Here is an 11,054-nt window from a genome sequence, read left to right as displayed (position 1 = left end):
TAAAAAATAAACAATTTTTTTTTATTGAAGAGGAAAGAAATATAATTTTTCAAACCTATCTTTTTGACCATCAATTTTATACTCTGCCATTTAGGCAACGTTTTTGAGCCAACATTTTTCCAGTGTCTCATTTATGGACCATTTTTTTTAACTGGCAGCAGAGCACTCCAGCCGAAAATCAAAGCATGTACCCCCCCTCCCCAATTTTCAAGATTAGACAAGTTTTTCCCACAAGGACATACTTTGTAGGATCCATGTCAATTGTGTCCTCAGGAGCAAACTACACCACTGAGCACAAACTCAATAGTTCCTCAAAAATTCCTTCCAGATACACAGATGAATAACAATTTTTTTAGTAGTAAAGTGTTTTATTTAAACTCCGTATAGAAAGAACTCCAAATAAAGATGTACATCTCAGAAGTTAAAATAAAGAAGCTAATCTCTTCAATAATTATTCAATAAAAGTCTGCATTCCAGCATGCACAAAGTGGATTTCATAAGCTATAGGAAGAGAACTTCAATATGTAGTGATTGTGTGATCAAACAATGACATTACTATGATTAAACATCAAAACCTTACAAAATATGAAAAACAAAAATTGAATACATGGATGAATATATTACACAAGCATATTATGTCAAACAGAGCAGCCACTGAATTAACCAGGATACATGTATACCGACATGAACCATTAGCAGTGTCTAGTGTCGGAATTACATGTACAGTTAGACAGACTGATGTACTATATGATTGTCGGTCATATGGTTTAGGACTATGTATCAAAGTACAAAATTGCATTTTGGATAAAAACAATTCACGGTGGATATGGATATTCGTTTTAATTTAAATTGCGAGATGGGTCTTGCACATGTTATTGAGAACTTTAAGAATGGGTTGTATGAAGGGTTTTCAGTTATTTAAAATATTAGTAAAACGTTCAATTTTGCAGCTATCCGATAATACATACAAGGGATGTTATTACAGTAACCATGTCAACACACTCATTCACTTCGAAGCTGTCATTTCATTAGCAAAATTTTAAATGAAATACAAATAGCAGATAGTCCCTCACATGGCATGGCATCCCATTCTTGTCTAACATTCAATTCATTGCAAGAACTACATATTATAAAAATACAAGTATGTGATCTTGGTTTAATCCAAAACTCTCCACCAGGTGCGGCCTCAACTGAAGCATGAAAAAACAGAAACTCATTTGTTTCTGCTAATTTTAATCCAAAAATTATCTACACAACTACAGTGAGCACTTTTTTTTTTAAATCTTTTAAACATGTCTATCTAACACTGCATTATATAATGTGACAATAACAAAATTAAACAAAGTGTACTCTTGCAAACTACAAACAATAAAACATTAAAAAAAGATTGGGCAGTTGCTGTTTTTAACTGGAATGCTTATTATAATCACTGTAGTAAATAAAAAATCAGCCTCTATTAACGGGGACGAGCACAATTTATTTACTGCTTCATTGCAGTTGAAATTTAGGTAAGTATAAAAATAGTAATAAGTTCCTAACTTAGCATTCAGTTCAAATTTCCTAAAATATACAAAGATTTTTTTATCTTTATTCTTTTACACAAGACGATTTCAAATATTATCAGTTCTTCATAATTCAAGTGATAAAAACTGTGCAATGAAGTATTGCAGTAATTCTGTGCTAATGTAAAGCTTCTATTCTATAAAGTGATTTGTAACTGATTTTACAGCATGCACCGTTTCAGATCTATTAATTTTCAAATCTTTAAAGTTTCTGTTTTAATAAAACCAGAATTGGCAACAGAAAAAATATTATTGCCTTGGACATTGTCAATCAAGATTCTATTTGCACAGACTCATACTCTTGCAGAAAACAAGTCTGATTAGAAAAAGAAGTAAGCATCAACCCAATAATAAAGTCAATTTTCAGTCATCCTCTGATTCCCCTTCACCATACATGTCGGCAAGCTTCTTAAACGGTGCACCAAAATCCTTTAGATAGTCAAAATTCTGCTCAGATTCACCCGAACCACTGGTGTTAAGCGAGCTGAGAGAGCCAGCAGTGGAACCTTCACCTTCATAGTTGTACATACGTAAAGTATCATATGGTGGAGCTTCGGGATCATCATCTGCATCGTTTTGCCTCTTGTCTAAGAAGTCACCAATGTCTGGAAGTTCTGTAGAGAGAAAATAATTATTCAAATATGCCTGTTGCTTTCATTGACTTTACATATGATTTCACACTATAATACTTCAATAAATGACTTGTACCGGTAATCTCAAAGCAGCCCCATCACCAGCAACACAATGCAATATAATATTTGTAATGTACATACCTCCTCCAGGTGGTGGAGCTGCACGACCACGTGGAGTTTCTTCCACTGGTGGTGGCCTCTTCTTAGCAGTTAACGGACTCTCCACTTCAGGCTCAATTGGTTTGCGCAAAGTGTTGATGTCATAGCCATCGTAGTCTTCTTCGCCACCACCTTCATCATCGTATACAACAATGTTTTCCTGCAGATCGTCATCATGATCCACATCAAACACCAATCCTTTGTTCTTTTGTTGATTTTGTCGACGCTTATACACAACAAATGCCAAAATCAAAACTGAAAAAATATGATAGAAATGAATGTTAAAAGGAAAGTTGAGTAGATTTTGTAACTTTCATATCCAACTGCCTCAAAATTACAGTTTATGGTTTTTTCAACATACTTATCACCAACAAATACCCCAGTACAAAAAGCAACTTTACTGGAATCATCTAAGAATGACATTTACTACTGGGGCAGCAACTGCATAAAATATATCACCAACAAAAGTCACATGCAGCACTCCAATGGGAAAAAAAATATTAAGTTTTACTCACTAAGTATTACAAAGATACAGATGAGAATTGCAATGAGGGCTTCAAAACTTAGAAGTGCGGCTCCAACCACATATTCAGTATCACCCTCCTCTACACAATCTCCATTTTTCAAGATAAATCCAATGGGACAGCTGAAATCAATTGAGAATGCGTTAAACTACATTATTTACAATACAAATGTTTAACTGTTAATGCTGCACAATAAGTGTTGCAATGGTTACACCATCAGTATTCACTGCAGAGTGTGTGTGTGTAAACACATGTCATGTGAGAGTGTACACAATCTCTGTGTCAATATATTTAGAACGTGCATGATTTGTGCTTTACAGCTGTGATTGAAACAAACTAGGTATTGCAAGTATGATAACCTTAGCATTTATTAACATACATACAACTGAGATTTCAGCTGCCTTTATATACTTTCGAGTCAAATTGGTTTTGTTTTTATGAGATTAGCTTTATTTTATATCTGGAGCAAGCTCTGTGGAAGTACCATGCAATAAATATTTCAAGTATCAGTATCCCAATTCTTGCAGAGAATTCATTTTGTTAAAGAAATAAAAACTTTGGTGCATGACTGCAACAGTTATACAACTAACAGTTATTAGAGTGTAAGTTAGATAAAAAGTAAAAGACAAATTTATTTGTTGATGGATGGAAAGAATTTAAGATGAAGTGAAGAGTGCCATAGTTACCCTGGAGTTACAAAGGTGACGCCAAAATCCTCATCAACACAGTAATTACCCACACGGAAAAGTCCAGCTGGACAGCTATGTATAGAGTATGGGAGGGAAAAAAGATAGGACAAAGAGGCAATAGTATTTGCAGAAACACAAGACAAAAAAAACATGACTGGTGCAATAAGGTAGAAAGAAACAAGTGCTAAGAATGATTTATTGGGGATTGAGGATGGTGTACATTAATCTGGTGCAGTTTTAATCAGGCTTATTCAGTATGCAGGAAGGAGGGTGTGCATTAATCTGGTGCAGTTTTAATCAGGCTTATTCAGTATGCAGGAAGGAGGGTGTGCATTAATCTGGTGCAGTTTTAATCAGGCTTATTCAGAATTCAGTATGCAGGAAGGAGGGTGTACATTAATCTGGTGCAGTTTTAATCAGGCTTATTCAGTATGCAGGAAGGAGGGTGTGCATTAATCTGGTGCAGTTTTAATCAGGCTTATTCAGAATTCAGTATGCAGGAAGGAGGGTGTACAAAACACTTTAGCATTTATTTTGGGTTTTGTGCATTGTTAAACATCGTTAAATTTTGCCTTTCAAAATTAAATTCAGAAAGCCATAACAAAGAACAGTTTAAATCACAATTTTTTTCGTCAAAATTTATTGGACTGGGAAGCTTTTAAACTAAGTGAAATCTCCACACAATGAATGAATGCACCCAAAATAAATACACCATTGTTACAGCATTATTCTAACATCTAGCAACATGTACGAGATCTAAATCAACTGAACCATTCAAAATGCAATTATGCTAATGTTTAGAGACAATTACAACTACCATATCTGCTTTATTAGAAGCATATCTTCAATACAAGTACATATAAACCAAAAAGCACATTTAAAATATGCGCTACTAATAGAGCAGATATTGGAAATATTATTTTACTAATACTAGTTTCTCATGCCAAATTTGAATTATAGTGAAATGCTGCAGGCAAAGTCATGCACATTCCCAGTGCATCCTGCTGAATACAAAATGCGCCTTGTAATGCACAGGTTTCTGTTTACATGCCAATAAAGGCACACTTCATACATGCTATGTGCTACCATGCAAAGTCAGTAATAAACTTTAGCATAATCATTCTATTGGAAGTGCACATACAAAAAAAACATTTCAGTACCGGTACATATCAATCTCACACCATCAGGACATTTGTGAAATCTCACATAAAGTACACAAGAACAATAAATAGTTCTACTTATTCTTCAAATATTTTTGCATTGAAAACTTTTGTACTGACTTATTCTTGCTTATACAGATCTAGTACATAAATCAACATAGATCACGAAATTTTATAGACAAAATGTAAATAAGTATTCGCAGTCGATTTTTTTCTTACACTTATAAGTCATACTATTATGTTCTCTACTGATATTGTAAGGACTATCAATGATTTGTGGTTCTTCTGTATGAACATTGTGTAAACTTGTTACAAATATCAAACACTGAATCAAGCAGTATTTAATTTAGGCAACAGGTTATTTTGATAATGGGCATTCAATTTTATTTTACATCATACAGTATTGGTAAATGAAGTTGCAAACAATGTGTGGAATTTCAAGTCTATCCGTCTATCCTGCTGAACTTTAGTCATCTATCCAAATGCCAACTTTATTATTGGCTACACACACATATATTTAGCATAATAAATTCCATTTGGCTAATTATTTGAGACAAAACAATGCCTCTAAGATTAACATAATGGTATAACGCGAGAGTAACTACTGAAAAACATTTAATTTTCAGGATTGTACATCTGAAGAAAAAAATTTAGCCAAAGTCACCGGGATTCCATGTTGTAGAAACCTACTTACTCGGCAAATTGAAATGGTTTATATTTTGTGATGCGGCAGAAGAACAAAGGTGGGTAGAGTTATGACATACCTGCAGTAATAGAAACTTGGTGTAGCAATGCACAATAAGGGAGGCAAACAGGGGTTCAATAAACAGATATCACAGCCCTCATCAACATTAAATGCTTCTGCTTTAGTTCCATCAATCTCGTCATCAAATCCAATGTATTTATTATTAATACGGGCGTCCTTTGCACAACCTGTGAAAAAACAATGTAACACTTAGCCAACATAAGGTATTTGGAGTATGAATAACCAAAAAATGATATACCCCGGTACTAAACTTTTAATGAAATCGGTCTATGAAGGAAGCAACAAGCTTATAAAACAACCCTATTCAGCACATAAGGCAATAGAAAATGAACTACCGGTATAACTGTTATAGCGCCACCATTGTTCAAATCAAATTTCATCTACAAGTAGCAATCCTGTTCATTGTAATTTTCACAAATCAACCTCTAGTTTGTTGGGAGTTTGTTATGTGTGAAATCGAACGTAAAAACAGGACAAACAATGGTCATAGTGTTGTAGTATCATCAAACATCGGGGAGAATTTGACAAACATGAAAGTGCTGTAGACATTTGATGGTTGTCAGTTTCGATGAAGTAAGGATATCTAAATGCAATATTTCCATTTTAAAGATCGACCTTTCGACTTTGAGCTATGAAAAAAAGAAATTCAAATCGTTCGATTTTTGTGGCAGACGTCTTTCACGCAATATCCAAGATCTTGCAGTTGAACAGCAAATCGCCTATTAATTTTACAAACACTAAAGCCAAAAGATTTTGGTTTGAACTGCCTAAAGTAACAAAAGGGTTGATAACCATAAGTTTTTCAATCTTTATTTCACTAACCTGTATAATCCTCAGTAACAGAACTACCAGATGTCAGTATTTTAGCACCAATGACAAGTGATGTTGAATCAGGTACAAACTGTGTAAACACTCCCTGTGTAGCTTCAACTGTTCTAGCACCACCTCCACCATCAGCTTTCAATTGGAAGAAGTTACCATATCGTTGCAACTGGATAGTATGATAGTTGCCGTCGTTCACAGTATAGTTGTCCATATTTAGGTAGTACTCCTTACCTGGATCACCCAAGTTGTATTGGACAGTGATATATCCATCCACAACCTGCAATTAACAACATGCTATGTAAAGTAAAAGATAACCACCAAACAGACAAACAACACTTCAAGTTCAACAGATCACATGTAGAACATTTTCTATTCACTACAAGATTTCGCGCTATGCATAAAGTAAGGTTATAGCATCATAAGTGTTTTGGGATGTTTTCATGCTTAAGAATGTGAGATTTTGATGAAGTAAGGGTCTATTCCCCTCTCACAGCATTTCGACACTGAATAAAAAAAAAATGAAAATCAAATCATTTAATTTTTGCACACAACGCTAAGATCTACCCTTGGTGGTCGCTGCTTTATGCACCCAGAATTTCCAACCACAAAAAAAGTTGCAGACTGGCACACAATGCTCTATTAGCACTGGTCCATCATTACATGTCAGTTTTAACACAATAACACAATGAGAATAGTAACAGAACTTGAATGAAACCGCTGTTCAAAAATCAACATACATGTTCAACAATGGCCTAAAGTGTTTTAAGCTACTTCGATTGACAAGATTATAATTAGTAGTTCATCAAGATAATGGAAGACAGTGATTAATAAATAAACATGGAAGATTAACCACTGCAGTTTATATCTGTGCTGGATTTTTGCTTAGTTAAAGACAACCAACAGGGGTGTGTCAAGTTGCCATTTGTTTAGTCTACACTTGTTACTCTCGTAGAAGTGTTTGGCAGAATGATCACTTCTTACTATAAATGTGATTTACCAGCATTTCATTACAAAAGAAAATGGCTGTCAGCTCAGAGGTCAATTCCTCAAGTATTTTAGATGAAAGTCCGAAATAAAAAGTATACCTATCGTTCATTTTTACCAAAGCTGATTAGTTTTACATTACCTTTTATAAAATATGCATCATCAGACTGTCAAGCATGCTTACCCTAATAGTTATGTACTCCACACCATCCTTGCTCTCAATGTGCCACAAAGATCCTGTCTCTTCTTGGGTTGTACCAATCATCAGATGAAAGTTGGATGTGAATGCATCAGTAACCAGTTCTTGGTTCAGGTCATAATGCACATAGCTGTCGAGGCCAAAGTCAAATGAAGGCAACTCTGCAATATAAAACAAAAATTGCAGGAGTATTGTTAGCTTAATAGCAATGAAGAAACTTTGTGCACGATTCAACAATCTGAGAATTAAGAATTCTTGCTACCAAAAGCTGTACTGATTATATGCACACATTTGGGCAATTATTACAATAAAAACAGACACTCATATCACAACAAATTCATAAAATGAATAAGTCTTCAAAACTATGTTGATAAAAGTGCTTAATTATTTGACATTGTGACTGTGTTCACTCACCAATATCGCAATTAAGGCCACCCCAACCAGGATCACATATGCAGAAATAGCTATCCACCTCAGCAATGCAGGTACCATAACTACAAACATATTTATCCCCAATAAAACAATTTTGATCAGTATGTATACAACCAGGTCCAGAGTTTGATTCCCTAGCTGGAGTAGCCAGGTCATAGACTTTGCCATCCTGAATGATGTTTTTAATACAACCATCAAAGTCGGGCGAGACACTGCGAAGTGCAGGTAGATCAAAGTAATCAAAGTGATCATAACTAAAGTCAGAACTTCTGTCCAGACCACCCACTTGTAAGGGTGTGTTGACATTTAGAAATCTGAAAAAAAAGAACAATTATTTTAAGTAATGAAATAAAACATCATTTACAATGAAAAAAATGGCTACATTGCCAAATTTAATCTTCTATTTTGAATTCTATTACAAAAGTCATACAGGAAAAATTCAAGAACACAAAACATGACTGACAATTGACAAATCAATCTGACAAGAATGAAATTAAACAACTTTTTTTTCCTTATTTTAGCAAAGTACTTACTTGTGGTTGTTAGGTGTTCTGCCAGTTGTCTTGCAGCTATCTTCATCACTTGAAGTAGAGGAGGCATCTTCACTTCGAGTAGCTGACTGACAGTGATCAACAATGAACTCCACATACTGAATAAAATACACATCAAAATATTTAGATCCTAGTTTCTAGTACAGAAGCGACTTTGAATCAAGAAATGAGATCTAAATGTAAAGTGAAATTTGGCATGTACACTCACCTGACTGGCTCTCACAACTTCCAATAAATGCCACTTTTTGTCATTCAATCTAGGGGAACCTGGAATTTCCAATGTCATAGTTCCTGATCCTAAATTTAGGTAAAGTTTTGGTAATCCATCGACAAGAACAATGGCCATAAAATCATCTGGGTAATCTGCTGGCATTTTCATTATAGGTCCATTGTACAACAAAACACCATTAGGTCGTTCAGTTAAAAATTCAACACTGGTTCTGGTTTGCTCACATTGTGCCAAAGTTTCAAACCAAGCAAAACCACCAGAAGAAATGGATATAGCAGTTTCTTCACAGTTGGGTCCTTCAAATTGTGGACTACATTCACATCTATTGAATTTAATAAAAACAAGTTGTGAGATAAAGTTGGTTAACTATAAAGAATTAAAGATGAGATGAAATGCACCAACACGTGATGAAGACAATGACATAATATGATTCATTATAGTAGCCTACGTAAATAATAGAATGTCATTTTTTAATTACCGGTAAACAATTTAGAATAAAATTAATTGTTGAAATGCATACACTCCTTATAATGATATACTTTAACACAAATACAGCTGACAGATGGGTAATTCAGTTTATCAAAATTATGCATGCTTTAATAATTAACTTCAACTCAAACTATATAAAGTAGCATTTCACAAAAGTAGGTGTTCAAATATTCCATTATAAAAACAATAGTCATCAAAATCCCATGAAAAATTCTTGATTAAAATCTCATCTTTAAATAATTTAATAAATGTATTCATTGATGGTAAATACATGTGATTAATTGATCACAAAATCAGTCCATTCAAGATCAAAGTACAAACTTCTCATGCATCATAATAAGTAAAGCTAGATGCAAAATGAAGATTTAAAAGCCAATACTTACGAATATCCTGATGGAGTGTCATAACAGGTACCACCATTATAACATGGATTAGAGGCACATGGACCTCTTGGGGCTATCTTAGCACCACAGACACATCTGGCTTCTAGTCGTGTAGTCACACCAGCAAACGTATCAGCACCAGCATCTACCACTGTTGGTGTAGTAGATACTGAGAAATAGTTTGTACACGACGACTCACAAATTCCTTCATCTAAGCACATATCAATGGGTACCATACCAATTTCAATACCAAGGGATGCCTCAATCTGTAAGAAATTGAATTATTTGGTAAATCTTCATAAAAATATTTACTATCAAAGTAGATTTTAATACAGTGGCCTAATTCTTTAACATACTGTGAAGACTCATTTTATTTGTGATTTTCGAGAGACTACGAATCAAAACCAAGAATGACAAGTACGCAACGATTGGACAACAATCAAGCAACGTAAAATGTTTTCTTATAATTTGCAATTTCTGCTTGTTGTGTAATTAAAGTACTCCAAAAAATTATTATTGGATCAAACCAAAGAAACTAAAGAATATACAGAAAAATGCAACTGTGGTTTTGTAAAGTAATTTAATATGGAAAAACATGCCTGACTATGTTTGATTATTTCACAATAAATGAAAGATTAATTTAAATTGTTGCTAATTTAAATATTTAAAAAAAAAATGACATCTCTTGATAACTTTCCTTTAATGTCTGCAGCTGTATTTGTGCATTGATGTAGTCTCGAACGTACAGTTCATATTGTGATAGAAAACGGTTGAAATATTTAAAACAGAACATTTTGGCGATGGTGATACAGAGGAAACGTCATTGTTCAGTCAGAAATGTTTTCAGTGCAAATAGGCAATACAGATAATTTAAACCAAGAAAATAAATCTAGTGTTTATATATTAACTAAAAATTATGACATACCAAATCTTTGTTTATTAATATCTGTGTATTCATTTTCTCAGGTCGATAGTAAGGTGATCCATGAGCAGACCAACGGACATCACAAGAGCCTTCCTCATCAGCAGCATTCTGTACACTGAACACATCAATATTTTCCCACTTGGCACCAACTATTGTCACCAACAGATTCTTGAACTCATCCATCAAACTGGGCTTTCCCGAAATAAACTCTTCAGCTGTAATTTTGAACCTGACTGAGCCAGAGCTGAATACTGCCTCCTCAGGAACATCGTTGACTTTTACTTTGACAGTACAAGTGACTGGATTCCATGGAGCTTCATCCACTTCAACATTGAACTCGTATTCACCAGCTGGGGTGTTCTCAAGAATTATTATTTGGCCAGTATCAGATTCAACCTGTAGATTCAGACATCAATATATACTTATAATCACAAGTTATAATCTTGCAATTCATCACTTGTATTCTATTTGTTGCTCTATGAAAAACGTACATTCATCAAGATAAACTTCAGGCCATGTTCCAATGTCAGGGTTAAGATAGCAAT

General features: G+C 34.2%; 1 protein-coding gene across 3 annotated transcripts in view; it reads right to left on the bottom strand.

Moving 5' to 3' along the window:
• Positions 1 to 347: 347 nt before the first annotated feature.
• Positions 348 to 11,054, bottom strand: part of LOC100371591 (neural-cadherin-like) — a 41,661-nt gene continuing 30,954 nt past the window's right edge. For all 3 annotated transcript variants that reach the window (XM_085501537.1, XM_006823394.3, XM_085501538.1), the window contains 11 exons: positions 10,510 to 10,905; positions 9,585 to 9,850; positions 8,692 to 9,034; positions 8,466 to 8,581; positions 7,915 to 8,246; positions 7,486 to 7,661; positions 6,315 to 6,594; positions 5,491 to 5,659; positions 2,869 to 2,999; positions 2,336 to 2,608; positions 348 to 2,176 (listed from right to left, as the gene is read on the bottom strand). In XM_085501537.1, the coding sequence (XP_085357663.1) occupies positions 1,926 to 2,176; positions 2,336 to 2,608; positions 2,869 to 2,999; positions 5,491 to 5,659; positions 6,315 to 6,594; positions 7,486 to 7,661; positions 7,915 to 8,246; positions 8,466 to 8,581; positions 8,692 to 9,034; positions 9,585 to 9,850; positions 10,510 to 10,905 (2,733 nt within the window). In that variant the 3' untranslated portion in view covers positions 348 to 1,925. The remainder of the gene's footprint in view (positions 2,177 to 2,335; positions 2,609 to 2,868; positions 3,000 to 5,490; positions 5,660 to 6,314; positions 6,595 to 7,485; positions 7,662 to 7,914; positions 8,247 to 8,465; positions 8,582 to 8,691; positions 9,035 to 9,584; positions 9,851 to 10,509; positions 10,906 to 11,054) is intronic.

This window comes from Saccoglossus kowalevskii, chromosome 7 (assembly GCF_978046115.1).
Source record: "Saccoglossus kowalevskii chromosome 7, keSacKowa6.1, whole genome shotgun sequence".
NCBI lineage: Eukaryota > Metazoa > Hemichordata > Enteropneusta > Harrimaniidae > Saccoglossus > Saccoglossus kowalevskii.
Note: the sequence above shows the minus strand (reverse complement) of the source record. Positions and strands in the feature narration are given on the sequence as shown.